Source organism: Equus asinus, chromosome 26 (assembly GCF_041296235.1).
Source record: "Equus asinus isolate D_3611 breed Donkey chromosome 26, EquAss-T2T_v2, whole genome shotgun sequence".
NCBI lineage: Eukaryota > Metazoa > Chordata > Mammalia > Perissodactyla > Equidae > Equus > Equus asinus.
The window spans coordinates 39847372-39867441 of record NC_091815.1 but is presented as its reverse complement, the minus strand read 5'-3'; the positions used below and the strand labels follow the sequence as shown (position 1 = coordinate 39867441).

The 20070-nt window shown below is 50.6% G+C and overlaps 1 protein-coding gene across 7 annotated transcripts in view; it reads right to left on the bottom strand.

Annotated features, from left to right (window-relative positions):
- ZNF667 (zinc finger protein 667) overlaps nucleotides 1-19457 on the bottom strand; it is a 32284-nt gene extending 12827 nt beyond the window's left edge. Inside the window, exons 1-7 of one of the 7 annotated variants that reach the window (XM_044759254.2) lie at nucleotides 18759-18839; nucleotides 13237-13502; nucleotides 12873-13049; nucleotides 7676-7828; nucleotides 6694-6785; nucleotides 1420-1546; nucleotides 42-134 (exon numbers count right to left, since the gene is read on the bottom strand). In XM_044759254.2, coding sequence (XP_044615189.1) covers nucleotides 42-134; nucleotides 1420-1546; nucleotides 6694-6726 — 253 coding nt within the window. In that variant the 5' untranslated portion in view covers nucleotides 6727-6785; nucleotides 7676-7828; nucleotides 12873-13049; nucleotides 13237-13502; nucleotides 18759-18839. Of the gene's footprint in view, nucleotides 1-41; nucleotides 135-1419; nucleotides 1547-6693; nucleotides 6786-7675; nucleotides 7829-12872; nucleotides 13050-13236; nucleotides 13503-18581; nucleotides 18703-18758; nucleotides 18877-19230 lie in introns of those variants that run through there. The other 6 variants (XM_044759255.2, XM_044759257.2, XM_014830004.3 and 3 more) reach the window with 6 other exon arrangements.
- Nucleotides 19458-20070: the final 613 nt, after the last annotated feature.

Sequence of the window (20070 nt, the reverse complement as noted above, 5' to 3'; positions counted from 1 at the left end):
ACACAGAAAGCCACCTTCTAAGCCTTGATTCTGTCACTCACCCAAGCCCCGGCGTCTCCTCACTGGCTCCACCATCCAGGGCGCTTTCCCTTTCTCCAATAAGGTGATCACATTTGGCCTCCGAAAGGAAAGTCCTGCACACGGGAAAAACATTGGAATTGAGCATGATGGGGGTGCCACAGACGTCAGAGCCCAGCCCTGTGTCAACAGGAAAGGGGCTTTATTAGCACAAAGGGAGCACAGAGGATGCGAAGGGCAGGTGGAGAATGAGGAGGATGAAAGTTCAGTTACAGCTGGCAGAGTTGTTTATTTCTAACTCTACAAAGCCAACTATTTTCCTAAAAAGTTGGACCCCAAACTCCTGAGGCTGGTTAAGCTATTGCCTTTTCGCCTCCAGCCACACCCCTCCTTGATCTGTTTGGTGGTGCAGGGGCTCTGCAATCCACACTTCTTTTTTGCCAGGTGCTCCCTGTCAGGGTCCACCAACGGGGCTCTGGTGGTTTCAATTTCTGCTTTTCTTTTTTGGCCTGCACTCCCAGAATTAGCCTCATCTTGCCCTCTGAGGAGTATAAACCAACCAGACAGTGCACCCCTCTCCTCCTTCAGAAGTCTGAGTCTCTTCCTCTAAGTCCTAAGACCCCTAACTCTTCCCTTTGTCCCCCTAGCCCTGCAGTTACCATCTCTGTTAATTCATTGTCTACTACTCACCTTTTAACAGTACCCGTTAAGTCAATTCCTTATATAAAATTCTCTCTCCTCAAGAGGTTACATGTATAGTTACTATATGACCAACAATTCTACTCCTAGGTATCTACCCAAGAGAAACGAAAATACATGCACACACAAAAACTGGTACACAAATGTTCATAGCAGCATATTCATAGAAGCCATGGAGTGGAAACAGTGCAGATGCCCATCAACTGATGAATGGATAAAATATGGAGAATATCGTTTGACCATAAAAAGAATGAGGTACTGACACATGAAACAATGCAGGTGAACCTCAAAAACATGTTAAGTGAAAGAAACAAGAAACAAAGGACTACATATTTATGATTCCATTTCTATGACAGGCCAAGGATAGGCAAATTCATAGACAGAAAGCGGATTAGTGTTTGCCTACTTGGGGGCGATTAGTGGGCAGTGGGAAATGAGGATGACTGCTAATGAGTAGGGAGTTCCTTTTGGGGGTAATGAAAATGTTCTAAAATTAACTGCATTGAAGGACGCACAACTCTGTGAATACACTAAAAACCACTACCCTACTTTATATGGGTGAGTTGCACAGAATGTGAATTCCATCTCAATAAAGCTGTTAAAAAACCCCAAAACTGGAGTGGCTTCTGTTTTCCTGACTAAACTGATGACTCCCGTCCCTCAGTGAGCCAGCTGTGGATTACGCGGGGAGGAGAGCCTTACCAAGAGAGGCCAGGGTCTGGTAGTTCTCCAACATTACATCTTCGTATAGTGCTTTCTGAACGGGGCTCAGCCATTCCCACTCCTCCTGGGAGAAGTAAATGGCCAAATCCCCAAACGTCACTGGCGCCTGAAATGGAAAATCACATGTCCTTTCACCGTGGGCTTGTGCTTCCACGTGGCTGAAGGAAATGGTGGACTTGTCCCAAAACATGGGAGACACATAGTGCCAAGAATCTATCCAGGAAACATTTGAGGTTCTGAAGCCAAAAGGGGCAGGTGTATTAAATAAAATAAATAAACAATGACTATGACACAGCTGTTATTAAAGACTTGCACAAAAAACACAGCAACTTGGATTTACCGGGCATCGACAAAGTCAAGGCATCTTTCTGAGCACCCTACACATACTGGCTCATTTAGTGCTTGCGTTAGCCCCCGATGAGGTATTGCTGAGAAAATCACAGCAATGTTACAGACAAGGAAACTGAGGCCCAGAGAGCTAAGGTGACTTACTGAAGTTCTCAGGGCCACTGAAGGAGGAGCTGGGGTGGAAGCTGGCAGTCTGACTTCTGAGTCTCGCTCCTGACCACTCGCTCTCTAAAGAGCATGGGACTATGTTACACGCAGCAAAAGGTTCTTTGCAGATGTAATCAAGGTTACTAATCAATTGACCTTAAAATATGGAGATAATCCAGGGGGGCCCAAGGCAGTTAATCACAGGGGCCCACGAGAGCAGATTTTTCTCCTGCTGGTGGCAGAAGAGGAGAGCAGAGAGGGAAGTGGGGGGATCTGAAGCACCAGTGTGATTTGACCTGTTGTTGCTGGCTTGAAGGTGGAAGAAGGGGGCCACCTGGAAAAAGTGAGAAGGAACTGAATTCTGCCAATAACCAGGGAGTTTAGAGGAGGACCCATGAGACCACAGCCAGCCAACACCTTGATTTTAGCCTTGAGACCCAAAGCGGAGGACCCAGCTAAGCCATGCTGTGCCCAAACTCCACCCATGAACTGTGATGATCAACGTGTGCTGCTTCAAGCTGCCAAGTTTGCGGCAATTTGTTACAGCAGCAATAAGGAACGAATACACATCGCTTAGAGGGCAGTAGTTTCTGTTATCGTATTCAAGAAATCGCATTCAAGACGCTTATTGCAGGAAATCCCTTGACCATCTAAAGCGGTGAAGCACGCTTCTCACAGGAAGCTGACATCACCCCTTCGCTGGCCTGGCTCCAACGAACTCAACCTGAATGCGGGGCTACACGGAGTCTCTTAAAGAGATTTCCTCCATGTAAATATGGGTTCCACGAGGAAAACAAAGTGACATTAAGAGAACTCTGGAGCACAACATCGAATCCCCCCTGCCTCAGCAGGTCCCACCCAGGCACACGTGTCCACCTGGATGTCACAGGGGCTCTCGTCTTCCCTCGAATGCCCTGGGGAGGGCCTTCCTCCCAGCACTGGCAGAGACCCTGGAGATGCTGAACAAACAGGAGAGTGGTCATGCGCACACTGAGAAAAGAGGAGAGGAGAGGAGGATCCAAGATGGCACGGTGAGTAGTCCTCTTTGTCTCTCCCCCTTCGAGTCTACAATTATTTGGACACTCATCGCTTAACAAAGGATATCCAGACAGCATCTCTGGACGTCTGAGACCCACGCAACTAGACATCGGAAGGCGGACAGACTTCCCTCCGGGAGGTCATGGAGATAGGTGAAAACTCTCCGACCCCGACCAAACAGCCTAGTACCTGCAAGCGGCTTTCTTCCAACGGACGCCCCCAGAGGATCAATGCACACCTAGGGCAGGAGCGAGCACACAACAGAGGAGCGACGGTGGAAACAGGTGACCAGAACCCTACCTAAACCCCCCGCAATTGCTCCTAAACGCAGGGGGAAACTCTGGAGTTGCACACCTGAGCCCGCGGGGAGAGTCTCTCCCCGCCATTGGCGGGGAGATCCCGTGTGGTGTTCGCGGCGCCCAGAGGGTCCCAGAGAGAATCACTGAGGGTACGGAGGCCCCCCGGCTGCCACTGCCTGCACGGTGGGGAAAGGGATTGCCGGAGATCTCAGAGAGGACTGGGGCTGGGTGAAGCTGCAGAGGCCGGCTCCGCGCCCCGGAGGGGAAGCTCCAGAGTTCCGCCCAGGCAGCAGACAAAACTCTCTGTCTGCCATTAGCGGAGGGGCCACGCCCAGCATTCACAACTCTGGGAAAGTCCTGGAGAGAATCCCAGAGGGCAAGGTGACCCCCAGCTGCCCTTGCCCGCCTCGTGGGCCTAGGGATTGCCGGAGATCTCGGAGAGGACTGGGGCTGGGTGAAGCTGCAGAGGCCGGCTCCGCGGCCCGGAGGGGAAGCTCCAGAGCTCCGCCCGGGCAGCAGACAAAACTCTCTGTCTGCCATTGGCGGAGGGGCTACGCCCAGCATTCACAGCTCCGGGAGAATCCTGGAGGGCGAGGCAACCCCCAGCTGCCGTTGCCCGCCCCGTGGGGCTAGGGATTGCCGGAGATCTTGGAGAGGACTGGGGCTGGGTGAAGCTGCAGAGGCCGGCTCCGCGGCCCGGAGGGGAAGCTCCAGAGCTCTGCCCGGGCAGCAGACAAAACTCTCTGTCTGCCATTGGTGGAGGGGCTACGTCCAGCATCCACAACACTGGGAGGGTCCCGGAGAGGAGAATATCAGGCAGGGCAGCAGCTGACCAGCTACCACTGAAATCAGGATCTCCGGCTATCCTCCAGACAGGGCAAAGGGCTCCCCGAGTTCCTGGGGAACAGGACTGGGGCTGGGTGGAGTTCCAGCGACCCAGCTCTGTAGCCTAGGGGGAAATCCTACAGGCTCACAGCAGCCTCAGGTAAAGCCTCTGCACAGCACTAGTAGAGAGCACCCAACAGGCAGCCACAAGGCTGGAAGACCCTGGGACAAAAGTAGCATAGCTAGGTGAGCTAACCACAGACTGTAGAAGATGCCAATAGCTCTGCTGTGACCCATAGTGGACAAGTGAGATTTTGTGGGTGCCGACAGTGACGGAGTGGCAAATATAAGTGATCCTACCCCTGGCCGCTGGAAAAGCCCATAACACCGTTGCAGACCCCAAGGAGGGAGCACGTCTAGGTGGGCTGCAACAGTAGGCACCAGCAGCCTGAAGCCCACCCGTGATGGCCCCCACGGCAGAAGAGGGAATCCAAAGGACCACTGTGACTACAAGGAGGGGCCCAGGCCTGGTTAGCAACTGCAGATAGAGATCCTGGTTGGTGCAGTATAAACAGCTGCTCCCCCACCACAGCAGCTGAAACAAGTGGAAGGAGCAACTAAACTCTATCTCTATGCAGAGGCACAAATCAACAACATCAAGCAATATGAAAAAATACATTAAATCTCCAGAACAGAAGGAAAATAACAAATACACAGAAAACAATCCCAAAGAAAATGAGATATATAACCTAAATGATGATGACTTCAAAACAGCCATCATTAAAATACTCAATGAATTAAGAGAGAATTCAGATAGACAACTCAACGAGTTCAGGAGCTATGTCACAAAAGAGTTTGATACAATAAAGAAGAACCAAACAGAAATACTGGAAATGAAGAACACAATAGAGGAGATTAAGAAAAATCTAGATGCACTGAACAGTAGGGCCGATAATATGGAGGAAAGAATTAGCAATTTGGAAGATGGCAATATAGAAATGCTGCAGGCAGAGGAAGAGAGAGAAGTAAGACTAAAAAGAAATGAAGAAACTCTCCGAGAATTATCAGACACAATTAGGAGATGCAACGTAAGGATTATAGGTATACCAGAGGGAGAAGAGAAGGAGAAAGGGGCAGAAAGCCTATTCAAAGAAATAATGGCTGAGAACTTCCCAAATCTGGTGAGAGAGATGGATCTTCAGGTGACAGAAGCCAATAGATCTCCAAACTTTATCAATGCAAGAAGACCAACCCCGAGGCATATAGTAGTGAAGCTAGCAAAAGTCAACGACAAGGAGAAAATACTAAGGACAGCCAGGCAAAAGAAACTAACCTACAAAGGAACCCCCATCAGGCTATCAGCAGATTTCTCAGCAGAAACTTTACAGGCTAGAAGAGAGTGGAATGATATATTCAAAAATCTGAAGGACCAAAACCTACAGCCGAGAATTCTCTACCCAGCGAAAATATCCTTCAAATACAATGGAGAAATAAAAACTTTCCCAGATAAACAAGTTAAGGGAGTTCATTGCCACAAAACCTCCTCTTCAGGAAATCCTCAGGAAAACCCTCATTCCTGAAAAATCAAAAAAAGGAAAGGGGCTACAAAACCAAGAGCAGGGGAGATAAGTAGAAGGACAACAACAGAGAGTAGCAGCTCTTCATCAGAACAGATTAACCCATGGGACGAGAAACAAAGGAAATTGAAGAAAACCAGAAAACAAGACATAAAATGGTAGTGGTAGGCCCCCACATCTCAATAATCACTCTAAATGTAAATGGATTGAACTCCCCAATCAAAAGACACAGAGTGGCAGGATGGATCAAAGAACAAGACCCAACAATATGCTGCCTCCAGGAAACACACCTCAGCCCCAAAGACAAACACAGACTCAGAGTGAAGGGATGGAGAACAATACTCCAAGCTAATAATGAACAAAAGAAAGCAGGTGTCGCTATACTAATATCAGACAAGGTAGACTTCAAAGCAAAACAGATAAAGAAAGACAAAGAGGGACAGTATATAATGATAAAAGGGACTCTCCACCAAGAAGACATAACACTTATAAATATATACGCACCCAACACAGGAGCACCAAAATGTGTAAAGCAACTCTTAATAGGACTAAAAGAAGACATCAACAACAGTACAATAATAGTAGGGGACCTCAACACACCATTAACACCAATGGACAGAACATCCAGACAGAAAATCAACAAGGAAATAATAGAATTAAATGAAAAATTAGACCAGATGGACTTAATAGATATATATAGAACACTTCATCCAAAAACAGCAGGTTACACATTCTTCTCAAGTGCACATGGAACATTCTCAAGGATTGACCATATTTTGGGAAACAAAGCAAACATCAATAAATACAAGAGAGCTGAGAAAAGAGGAGAGGAGGCTGCTGGGTGGTCTCCTGGCTCGCTGGGGCCCTTCTCACAGGCTCCCAGCCTCTGTGCTGATGGGAGGAAACCAGGGCCAGGTCTTAGCTGGTCTCCCCTGGGCAGGAAGTTTCCATGGGAGGAAAACAAATGGTCATGTCTCACAAGATGGCACTTTCCTGAAGGAAGAGGAATCGCTACTTACCTTGGACCTGGATTTCCCTCGTGCAGCAGGCATCCTGTCCTCGCCCCTGAGGGGCCGCGTTTGGAGAGGGGCAGCGTGCTGGGGAGGTGGGGCTACAGGAGAAGAGAAGTCATGAGGCTGATGGGGACTTCTAAGCAGTCCCAGAGTCTCTAGGGTAAGAATCCCCTCAGCCTGGTCACACACACACGTACACACACACGTGCACAGACAGACCTGGAGGAAGGTCAGAGCACCTCGTGCAGCATTTCCTCCCTTTCTCAGGGTCAGGGAGGGACCACAGCCAATGCTACCTGCTCCAAGGATCAGAGGGCTCTGTATCAGGAGGCAAATGAGACCTGCGTAGACACCTGTTCATCCATTTGACAAGTATTTGCTGAGTGCCTACCAAGTGCCAGGCACTGGCCCAGGTGCTGGGTGGTAAGCAATGAGTTAGAGTGGAGCAGTACCAGCTCCCACGCACACTACGTTCCAGCAGGGAAGACAGGCCCACGTAACAAAGTGTTAGCTGCAATCATTGCTATGAAGAAAAAAAGGACCAGAGCAGGCGGGGAGTGAAGAGATTTGGAGGAAGGCCTGTGAGAGGAGGCAACACTGAGCTGAGTCTGCATGGAGTGCGAGTGTGAGCCACCTGGGCACTGGGAGAAGAGTATTCTGGGGAGAGGTACCATAGGTGCAAAGGCCCTGCGGCAGACGTGTGCCTGCCATGTGGAGGAACCAAGTGGGTAGGTGTGCTGAAGCAGAGTGAGGTAGGGAACAGGGGGCTAGGAGGAGGCTGAGGTCAGGAGGGGTCAGATCATGAAGTGGGGGTGAGCAGTTTGGAAATGACCCTAAGTGTGATAAAACATTACTGAGGGAGCAGGAGGCTGGGCAAGGAGTGACGTACCCGAAGTACCATTTAACAAAACTGTTTTGCATGGCTCTGTGGCGAAGAAACTGTGTGCATGCTGGTGGGGGAGGAGCAAGAGCTGAAGAGAAGACTCACTAGATACTGGGGCGGGCAGAGGGGAGGCGCGAGATGCCGGACATCACTCCGAGGGAGGTCCTTCCGTCGCCGAGTCACCTCCACCGGTGCTGTCCAACGCGCTTGCCACTAGCCACATATGACAACTGAGTTCTGGAAACAAGGCTACTGCAACTGAGGAAATGAGTGCTTAATTTTACTTAATTTCAATTATTATTAAAACCACAATAAAATAATATTAAAATTACTCAACTAAAACTTATTATTAATCTAAAATTAAAAACTGATCCTCAATTCAGTTTCTGTAAAACTTTTAAGCATGTTTCGAACAACTTGGGTGTGTGAATCTACTTTTCCAATGGTAAATGTTATGAAATTCAAATATAGATCAAGCATCTCCAATGAAAACAGTGTCTGGATTGAGGCACACACATGTGCGAGACACAGTGGATTTCAAAGACTTAGTGTGAAAAAAAACGTAAAATATCTCAGTGGTAATTGTTTATATTGACTACATGTTGAAACTGTAACATTTCGGACATATTGAGTTAAATAAAATGCATTATTAAAATTAACCGTGATCATGAATTTCTGTGTCTTCTTACTGTTTTCAACGTGGCTGCTGGAAGATTTACGTTCCATGCCTCACGTTACACTTCCCGGGGACAGCGCTGCCCCCTACTACAGAGTCTATACTATTCTACTGCTCCGTTTTCTGCACGGCACTCACTGCCTCCTGGAAACGGCTTGTGTAAGCGTGTGTTTGCACGGGCACTACCCCGTGACCAGGGCTCCACGAGAGCAGGCACCTTGGCTGCTCTGTCCACGGCTCTCCTCCCGGTGCTGAGAGAGCAGCCAGCACAGAGCAGTGCTCAAGAAATACCTGCTGACTCACTCAACACCAGCTCTGAGTGCTTCCTGGCATGCTGAAATCGGGGTGGGGAGCAACCATCCTACGCCAAGACCCCGTCACAGAGCAACAATTCTGCTAGCAGTCCTTCCAAGCCCTCTGAACTTGTCTTTCGCAGAAGGGCAGGGTCTAGAAAAGGCAGAAATGGGGGTAGACTTTTTATTTGCCCCATTTCAAAAAACTTGAAATCTAGAGAACAGTACAACGAACACCTGATTACTCTTCACCAAATGTAAATAACATTTCGTTTTTTTTTAAATTCAAAATAAGATGTAGACATGATGACCTTTCACCCCTAAGTGCTTCAGCACGTGCCTCTGAAGAATGCCATCATCACAGCCGGTGCCAACAATGGTGGCTATGGCATAAAAAACTCTTTTGGTGAGGGGCTGGCACAGTGGCGCAGGGGTTGAGTTCACGTGCTCCGCTTCGGTGGCCTGGGGTTCGCTGGTTCGGATCATGGGAACGGACCTACACACTGCTTGTCGGGCCACGCTGTGGCAGGCATCCCACATATAAAACCACTGAGGAAGATGGGCACAGATGTTAGCTCAAGGCCAATCTTCCTCAGCAAAAAGAGGAGGATTGGCAGCTGATGCTAGCTCAGGGCTAATCTTCCTCAAAAAAACCCCCAGAAATAACATAAAAAAAACTTTTGATTTTTCTACGAAAAAGTTACAGCAGGATGCAATCTAGAAAATGGAAATACAAGATAGTTCTCTCTATAGGTGTTTTTTTCATCCCTTGAGGGTGGAGGTAGGGAAGATAAATGAAATCAAGGCCATAATTAAGTTCAGAATTAGATAGCAAGTATGTTTTATTTTGTTTGACTTGGTTTGGTGAGGAAGATTGTCAGTGAGCTAACATCTGTGCCAGTCTCCCTCTATTTTGTATGTGGGACACCACCACAGCATGGCTTGATGAGTGGTGCTAGGTCTGCGCCCGGGGTCCAAACTGATGAACCCCTAGCCACTGATGTGGAGAGCGCAAACTTAACTACTATGCCACCGGGCCAGCCCTGACAGTGAGTATGTTTTGATTAAAAATCTGAATGACAGGATGGCCTGTACTGTTTAAGGGAACCCAGCCAGAAGAACATTTGGTTTATTGTACTTCTCTCTTCATAAAGAGAAAAGCAGAAGAAATAATGACAAGTAACACTAAGATTAATTATTAATAAGACTAACAAACACTGAGTGCTTTACATGTGCTAGGCATCGCTCCGTGAGGATTATCATTTAATTCACACTCCTAACCTGGGGGCAGGTACTTTTATTCACACCATTTTCCAGATGAGGAAAATGAAGCTGAGAGAGGCAGGAATCACTTGCCCAAGGTAATAGGGCAGGGAAGCTGCTGAGCCAGAATTCAAGCTGGGGTATCTGCCCCCAGGTACCTGGCTAACCCTCTGGGTTAGAGGGAAGGGCTGGGCAGCCTGATGTGTGTTAAACACATCACTCTGGAGTCAGACCACCTGGGTGTGACAGTTGTTTTCATCAGCTGTTTTACCTTGGGCAAGTTACTTAACCACTCTGTGCCACAGTTTCCTCCCCTGTTAAACGGGGACAAAACAGAACTACTTCTGGAGCTGTTGTGAGGATTAAGAGTCAAATTTAGGTCCTACAACCCTCCCTGCCTCACGCTGGCCTCCCTGCCAGTCCCTGAAGGTGCTGCCATAGCCCGGCCTCAGGACGCTACCTGCAGTGCTCTTCCCCCGCCTCAGCTCAGCTCCTCACTCCCTTCAATCTTTGTTCCAATCTCACTGTCTCTGTGAGGCTCACCCCAACCTTTCTATTTAAAACGGCAGCCTGCCTCCAACCCCACCCACACTCACTCCTGGCCTCCCTCACCCAGCTCTGGCTTCTCTTCTCCATAGCTCTCATGGCTAACGCTCCACGTGTGAGATAACAGAAAAGATGTACACTGGTCTCTGCCCCTGGTTCCTGGTACAGAGCTCCTAAAAGCCTCGTCAATTCTTAAGTGATAAGAGCACCAGGAGCATCTTCTGCTCTAACAAGGAGATGCCGGGTGGGCTCCCGGATGGGGGCTGGTCACCAGAAAGACCAAGCTATGAGTAAAAGCTTACTCCTCCAGAGATGGGAGAGGGGCTGAGAATGGAGTTAATAACTGATCATGCCCACGTGAGGAAGCCTCTATACAATCCCCAGAGTACTGGGTTCAGAGAGCTTCCAGGCTGGTGAACACATCAAAGTCCCAGGAGGGTGGCACACCCCACCTCCATGGGGACAGAAGCGCCTGCGCTTGGGACCCTCCCAGATCCCCTCTATGTATCTGTTCATCTGTGTCCTTCATTATATTACAAACTGGTAAATGAAGTGTTCCCCTGAGTTCTGTGAGCCACTCTTGCAAACTGACTGAACCCCAGGAGGGGGCTGTGGGAACCTCCAACTAGTAGCCAAGTCAGACAGAAGTGGTGGGTAATCTGGGGACTCACTGCTTGCACTTGGCATCTGAAGTGGGTAGGTAGGGGGCAGTCTCATGGGACTGAGCCCTCAACACATGGGATCTGGCGCTACCTCCAGGTAGACAGTGTCAGAATTAAGTTAAATTGTAGGACACTGAGTTAGTGTCGCAGAATTGCTAGTGTGGGAAAACCCCACACATCTGGCATCAGAAGTGTTGTGAGCGTGGTAACACTGAGAGTAAAGGAGAGAAACACAGGGAAAGACTGAGTTTTCCCCAAAATACTATGTAACTTGCCAACTTACTATGTGTGGTGCTTACAGCCTGTCTCCACTCCCTCAAGTGCAAGTCCCAAGCACCCTGGACCAGTGCGGGGCACGTGGAGGGGGTGTGCTAAGGGCTGCTACCACCATGACTGAATGGTCCCCTAGCAAATACCTTCTTTACCGTCACTCCTTCAAGGAGCCCTCCTGGCACCCCTAGCTGGGGCAGGTGCCTCTGGGACCTGCACTGAGTGCCACTTCATCACATAGAGAAAGAATTCTGCTGTTGCTGCATTTGCCTTTGCCTTCAACTCCTGTCCTCGACTGGACACTGTGAAGTGACCAACACTCCTGCGTAGCTGTGTGACCTGAGGCAAGTTACTGAACCTTACTGGGCCTTTACCTTGATCTTTTACACCCAGAAAGGGCTGCTGCTTTGAGTAGATAAGATAGCATCAGGGCCAGTGCTCAGTGAAGGGTAGCTTCAATCATGGTGGTTGTCATTGTATGTGTCATCACCCACGAAGGGTAGCACAATTGTGGTGGTTGTCATTAGCACAGGTGGGGCCAGTGCTGTGAGCTGAGTCTGGCAGACAGGCTGAGTTACCGTCCTATCCATGCGCTCTGTGGAAGTGCTCGGGTGTGTGTGTTGACTGTGCTCAACCCCTGGTGACAACATCACCTCCTCAGTTAACAATCAGTAGGAGAATGAGAGCTGTGCTGGATACTTTATATACATCACGTGCTCTCCTTTCATCTTTAGAGCAAACTGACCACGTGGGTCCACATTTTCCATTCTGAGGATGAGAAAGGGAAGATGAGCTGTCTGCTGTCACAGCAGTTTAAGTGACAGCCTGGGTTTGAGCCCCTGTCCACAGGCAGCACAAACTGCCCATTGGTGCAGGACAGCAGCCTACACAGGAAATTCCCCCGTGGTCCTCTCTGGCAGAGTTTGGGAGGTGTCCATGTGGCACCATAGTTACAAGACATTTACCTTTGTTCTATTAGAGCGGCCAAAGGACTTGGGGAGATTGGCAGCACACCAATTGTTGAGGGTGAGGGCTGTGGCTCAGTGACAAACCAAGTGGCCTGGCCTTCAAGTCTCTGACTACCCTGAGCAAACCTTCCCTCAAGCAGAAAGACAAAGGGGCCGGCCCCAGAATCCTGGACACCTCTATCCTGTTAGACCCCGGGGCAGGGGTGTGCTGGGTGATCTGCAGCGTCTGCTAATTTCCATGGTGTAAATACTCCCACCAGGGCCCATCGTAAGCTACCAAACTGATGTCACTGAGCACGGAGCTGGGGAGAGGTGTGCACAACAGGGTCATGTGAACTGGTGCAGGCCAGCCCCAGCACTCCAGCACCCAGGGCCTCAGAGGATGAAGTTCTGTTCTCTGCCCGGCAGTTCTCATACTTTTGACCAGTATCCCCGAACACTAGAGGAAGGTTAACGCCTAGTTCTGTGGTCTGGGACACATCCCAAAGCAGCTACCTCACAAGAGAAAACTCTTTTGCTGGTTGGTTCTGTTTTGTTCTGAAACATCCAGGTGACTTGTGCATCCTATGTTACAATAAATCTGAGTTTGTGGTTAATATAAAAATCAGGTTTTAAATTATTTACCAGATAAGTACATCACTTGGTTTTTCCCTTCTGATTCCTCAGGTAAGACAGATTTCTCCAGGAAGTAGTATCACGTCCATCCTGTGGTTTCTCATAGCTGTTTGCACTCAGTCACGCACCCCAAACTGGAGAAGCACGATTCGTGTCCACAAATAATTTTCTCCAAGGAACTCAGCTCTGCCAGGGAGGAAAGAACAGCAGTTTGACATTAGATAATTCTGAATTCAATGCCTGCCTCTGCCAATCATCGGCTGTGGGAGAGCTAGACGGAGCCTCAGTGTGCTCCTCTGCAGTGGGTAAAGAGCACCCGCCTCACCCTCGGCTATTGGGAAGCTTACACGAGCTCTCTGCAGCGACTTCTCACCTTCCTTTTCCTTACGCCAGGACACGCCACGCATCGAGAGGACCAAGGAAGACCGAGACCCACTGAAAGGGCTGTGGTTAGAATTCTCATATGGTGCTGGTTGGAGAGGAACTGGAACAACCTCAAGGGAGGGGCAATTTGACAGCACCTTTAAGACTGAAGTTACACCTCCTTTAACCCCGTCACTTCATTTCTGGTATCCGCCTTTGGACGTCCTTGCATGTGTATGAAATGACAGGCACACAGGGTATCCACTGTGGCAGGGTCTGGAAAAAGGCAAGACAGTCCTGCAGTGAAGGGAGTGTGCCTGGAGCCAGGCTGTCTGGGACCAGCTTCTAACGCTGCCATCCCCTCTGTGTGTGATTTCAGACACTCTCTGTGTCTTGTCTGGGCCTCAGCTTCCTCAACTGTAAAATGGGGCAAACAACAACGGCTCCACAGGGCTGCTGTGAAGATTAAAGGCGTGAAAACATGTAACACACTCAGAGCAGTGCCAGTGCTAAACAAACGTTAGTTATCAAGAGAGTGGAAACAACCCAACTGCCATCAATGGGAAAATGGCTAAGTGAATGTTATGTGCACAAAATGGGACACCAAGTAGACCTTTAAAAGAACAAGGTGGCACTACATCAGTGGTTCTTCACTGAGGGAGGTTTTGCCCCCAGGGGACACTTTTGATGTCTGAGGACATTTCTAGTTGTCACAAGGAGGGGAAGGGTACTCCTGGCATTCAGTAGATAGAGACCAGAGATGCTGCTAAACATCCTACAATGGACAGGATGGTCCCCAGAGCAAAGAATGATTTGGCCCAACAGTCAACTGTGCCGAGGTTGAGAAACCTGCTCCACGTGTACTATGCGACACGATCTCCAGGATACGGGACAATGATGGGGGAAAAGGTATAGAAAAACTGCTTAGAGAAAACAAGACACAGGATATGGATGCATGAGTTTGAAAAGGCATAGACCAGTTCTGAAGGATAATCAGGAAGCTGGTAGTAGTGACTGCCCCCGAATAAGGGAACTGGGTTACCTGGCATGGGAAAGAAGACTTAGAACTCACTTTCCCTGTCTACACTCTGGCATTTTCTATCATGCATTTATAATTACCTCTTATAAACAATAACAATGCAAATAAAGAGGCTGGATCCCACACCATCTCCGGGCAGGGCTTGTCTTCTGAGTCCCTGACCATAGGGTGGGAGAGGGCTTTGAAAGACACAGAGCTAAATTCTCGGTCCCAATGGGAGGATGGCTAGAACTGGAATGGGAACAAGCTTCAAAGAGTTACTGGACAGTGGCCATGCCTCCCCTCAGGCAGACAACCAGGTCTCTCCTCTCAGCCCCAAGAACTCCTCTGATCCTGGAGGGCTGTGCTGAGCACAAGCTGGGGGCAGGTCCTGATACACTTGTAAGCCAGCCCTTTAGCACACCGGCACAGCCTCACCACTTCCGTTCAACCAGAGTGTACTTTTGCTGTACCACCTGCCAAACAGTGAAGATCACCCCTACCCTGCACCTGCCAGCCCCAGGGATATACAAAGACATGTTCTCTAAAGACCGAAGTCTAGCTGTAACAGAAAACACAGGCTTTGCACGTGAATGTGGGCCCTGCCATTCCTCTTTCATGGGAACAGATATCCCCATTTGAAGGACGGGGCTAGGAATGTCCCTATTGCAGGAAAGCGCAGCTGTCAGGCCTGCCTTTGATAAGAATCGGACAGTACTGGTCACTGGTACCCTCCTCTCCCACCACCACATTAATTTCTTCTATTCCTAGAAATCCCAAAAGAGCCCGCAAGCTCTCAGGGCTGTAGCTCTCCACCCTGTCTGTACCTTAGAATGTCTTGGAAGCTTTTCTTTTCTTCTTCTTTTTTTTTTTTTTGGTCATGAAGAATTGACCCTGAGCTAAGATCTTCTTTTTGCTTGAGAAAGACTGTCATTGAGCTAACATCTGTGCCAATCTTCCCCTGTTTTGCAATGCAGGTCACGGCCAGAGCATGGCTTGCTGAGCAGTGTGTAGGTCCACACTCAGGATCCGAATCAGTGAACCCTGGGCCACGGAAGTGAAGCATGCGAACTCAACCACTACGCCACTGGGCCGACCTGTCTTGGGAGCTTTTTAACAAATACCAATGGCTGTGCGCCATGCCAGACTAATTAATCAGAACCTCTGGGGATTGAGTCTAGGGCTTTTATTTTTTTTTTTTAAAGCTTTCTAAGTTGATGATAATGCAAACCCCTAGTTTAGAACCACTGCCCCAGTCTCTGAGCCTCAGAGATAGGGCTGGAGATCTGACCTCTCCAGGTCAGCATTAGAGGAGAAGAGTCTTTGTTAAGCTCAAAGCCAAACTCTTGGATTCCCTGATGAAGGGATTCCACCCAGTCACCGATGGTGGCCCTTCCTGGCTTTGGAGCTGATGGAGATGCCCATGGGAAGCTGGGTGTTGATTTCGCAAATAGCATCTGCAGTCACCCGTAATCATTTCACCCTGCTTTATTTTTCAAAATACTTATCACTACCTGTTATAAATTGAATTGTCATCTACCTACTAAATGCAAGCTCCAGGTAAGCAGGAACCTTGTCTGTCTTGTGGGTTGACTAGAACAATGCCTGGTCCACAGCAGGCACTCAACTGCTAAATAAGTGAATGTCTCTTAGAGCAGACCCAGGCTGCAGGCCATAGACACCCTTTCTTCTCATCTCAGGAACACTACCCCATGGATGGATTTTTGGGATTCCTCTCCTTGGTCTAACAGGCGAATCTAGCAAGGAAACTGCACAAGCTTTAAGTCAGTACATTAAAATCCATGCTGTGCTGTGCAAAGCAGCCATGCATCTTCAGCCTGTGTCAAACGACCTTGCTATCTCGCATCTCATGACTGAAGACGCCAGCTGGAGACATTAGCAACAGGAAGAGGTAATGGGTACCTTGCTCTCACATTTCCCAGCTGCATTTCTTAGAGATTAAGGGAATAATTAACGACCCTGGTCCTTGCCTCCCTCCACACAGACAGCGTCAGCATCTCCGAACTTGTCTGATGTACAACCAAGGAATTCTTGTTTATGTATCGTCAACGTATAATCTAGAGAAAAACCAGACGTACCCTACCCCCTTTTGACATATATGAAATCTAGCTGTAAGTTTTTATTCCTCTTCCCTGCACACACACTGTTTTGTGAAAAAGATATAAGCTGCCCTTAAACTCACAGACCTCAGAGCAGTTCCAACAGAGCCCTCTGTTGACCTGTTTCCCGAGGTTTGAACTCCTCCCACTGATTAGTGAATAAACTCCTTCACTAACATCACCTAGACTCTTTATTTCAGTCAACATCCCTCTTTGACCTCTTTCCTCCAGCCCCCTCACTCCCCTCCCTATCCTCACGCCTTGGGAATGTCCACAGGGTGTCCTCATCGTGGTCCTGTACACCAATGGTTCTCAAATGGGGTGATTTTGCCCTCCAGGAAACACCTTGCAGTGATTGGAGACATTTTCACTTTCACAACTGGGGCAGGGGAGTGTGCAACTGGCATCTGGTGGGAAGAGGCCAGAGATAATGCTAAACATCCTATGACGCATACGACAGCCCCTGCCCCAAACAAAAAATTATCTGGGCCAAAGTATCCACGATGCCGAGGCTGAAAAACCCTTGTCTCTACATAGAGACATCTCCAGACCCCCGTGTTAATCAGAAAATACCCCAGCCTCGGCCCTGTCATTTCCCAGTTCAGGCCTTCACCCCACAGGTTCCCTAGGGACATTTCCATCCAGGAAGACTCTCTATTCCTGGTCTCCACCCCCCATACCAACCCACCTCCCTCCCCCGCCCGCCTAGAGCCCTCCCAGGAATTATGACTACAAAATTCTGAATCTAAGCTATGACCTAGACTTTAGGGTTATTTTATCTGTTAACCTGAAACCTCTACTCTGGGGCTCAATTCTCTGCCTTTCTTCCTGTGGATTCTATTCTCTGGGATCCTTACTGTTATTATGTTAATACAAGTATCATTTATATGTTGTTTGCTTGTGTCAGGCGCTGTTCTACTTAATGCTCACCACAAGCCTGGGACTGATACTATTATTATCCCTGTTTTGGAGGTGAAACTGAGGGGCAGCAAATTTAAGTAACCTCTCCCAAAGTCACACAACTAGTGAGTGATGGAACCAGGAATCCCAGAGTCCATGCTCTTCCTCCCCCGAGCTACACTGGTTAGGAAGGTGACACGCAACCATACCCAGCCACACCAGCCTCAGGTCCCAGAGGCCAGGAGGGGCTGCGCCCTCCCTTCAAAAGCACACTAAGGCCCAAGCAGACAACGGGTAAGTGTGTGGCTGGGCTATGGAGGGCACCGCTGCTCACGTGGGAGAGGTCAGACCCCCAGCTTCGAGGACAAACACCCAGTCTTAAGTTCAGAGATGAAAACCCCTCCAGCATTCACCATAAGCCCCTGTCTCTGCACGGGGTCAAAGAACAGAGACCACCAGCACTGAAACAAACAGCCAGCACCCACAGAGCGCTTAGTGAGCGGCAAGCCCTGAGCTGGGCGTTTCACCCGTGTTACCCCATTTAATTTTCCCAACACCTAGGCCAAGTGCTGTTTCCATCTACGTCACCGGGGGAAAGCCCGGCACCACGGCGCGCACACTCCCGTTCCCAGAGCCCATCGCACCTGTGCGGCCCTCAGCCTCCTCCCCGCAGAGCCCCTGCCAGTTACAGGGGGACAGACAGCCGGACAGCACGATCACACAGCCGCCGAACCACAGTCACCCAGTCAAATTAGTCACGCCAGACTGTGGTAAACGACACGTGTCACACAAAGCGCTCCAACACACAAGTCCTCAGAGCCACACTCTCATGCCCACCCCCGCCCGCTACAGGCGCAGCCACTTCTTCCTCACAAGCACCACGGACCACGCATGAGACACCCGGTCCCGAGACCCGCTCGTCACCACGCGGGGTGCCTCGGTCACAGACACACAGCCACCAACGCCCCCTCGTCACCACGCGGGCTGCCTCGGTCACAGACACACAGCCACCGACGCCCCCTCATCTCCCAGCACACCCGACGTCATCACACGTTTCAAATATCCAGTCCCGGTCCTTCACCTCCCACTCGGTCCACCACACAACCAGACGCGAACCGCACACGCGGCCGCAGGCGCAGAGCCCCTCAGAATCTCAGGGAACAGCCCCACAGGTGGTCACCGGCCCCAACCCCGCGCAGTGTCACCACGCTACGCAGTCTCGGGCCCACGACCCCACAAGCTGTCACACGCCGGCAAGCCCACGCAGCCGCGGGCACAGACACACTCGCACAGACACACGCCCACACCTACGCTCACCTCCCTCCTCCCAGGTCGCGTCCCGGCGGCGACCACTCGCACCTCCGCGCAGGCCAGCTCCCCGCGTCCGCCCCGCGCGCCTGCGCACTCCCCTCCGGGACCCCAGAGCACCGCTGGCCCCGCCCCCTCACACGAGCAACCAGTAGGCGGGCCGCGGCCCCACCCCCCAGGGCTTACCCCAGAGCGCAAGGCCCCGCCCCTAAACAAAGCCACGCGGCGCCCACTCGCTCACGCTCTCCCCTCCGGGAACCGTCCCACAAGACAAGGGCCTGAGGCCCCGCCCCTCACACGCAACAGCGTACGCAGGCACGCTCACGCAATCAGAGCCACGGGGGGGTGGGGTCGCTCGCGAGCCAGCCCGAAGCCCCGCCCCTGCACAACACGTAGCACGCACGGCCGCGCGCACGCGCAGGGCCTATTTTGCGCTCCCCCGGGGCCCCACTCCTCATTCCCCGTAGGAAGTCACGGAGGCGTCTTCTGGCACTGAGGCGTTTGCTATATCTGTTCAACCAAACCCAGCCTCCACCCTCCGCAATTCGTTGCTCTCCTCGGCTTCCACGCCTGCACGTTCCCGTCCCGTTTGGGGTCTTCTCCCCCTAGGACCCTCCCCGTTGTCCCCCGGCTCAGCTGGACTTAGAGCTGGGCTCACCCGCGCTTGCGCACTTGGAGCTCAGGCTGCAACTCCCAGAAGCCTGTGGGGCGCGGCACGGCTCTGGTCGGCCAGACCCAGACGTGAGGTTGAGGAATCCCGGCCCGCAGTGGCTCCGACCTGTCCGGTCCGTGACGAAGTGACCCGCGAGAGGGGCGGAGGGATGTTCGTCCAGGCTGGAGTGGAAATCTCACTTACGCCTTCATTGAACGAAGAGCCCCAGAATCCTTTGCGCGCCGCCGTTCCGTCCGTCAAACTACATTTCCCAGGAGACCCTGCGTGTGGTGACGGGGAGGCGCGTCAGCCCGGCGGGCTGGTGGGCGGGGGCGGCTGGAACTGCGGTGGCGCCGCAGTTAAGTGCAGTGCCATTGCGAGTCTCAGAGGGAGCGTGTGAGATGTGGACCTGCCCCTATCGTCTGGGCGCGCGAGTCCCGGGGTGTGATTGTGCGTTTGTGCTTCTGGGCCCCAAGTTGTGTTAGTGTGTATACGTGTGAAGATGAACGATTGTTTGTGAGCGTGTGTGACCCTGCTTTTGTGGTTGTGTGCTGTCGACTGAAGTAGTGTCTGGGTGAAGGTTAATTAAAGGAGTCTATTTGATAATCCAGGTGAGGAATTCAATCCTGGGAAACAGTCCGACAGAATATTCGGAGGAGCTGCTGCCGGTGTGTGAGTTTAGGTGCAGCGCGCGTCTCTCACGAAACAGTGTACGTGCAGGGGAGAGGGGAAAAGCTTACAAGGAGGTTTGATGTATGTCAGAAAAGGATGGGGTACGTCTGGTTTTTCTCTAGATTATACATTGATGATACATAAACAAGAATTCCCTGGTTATACGTCAAACAA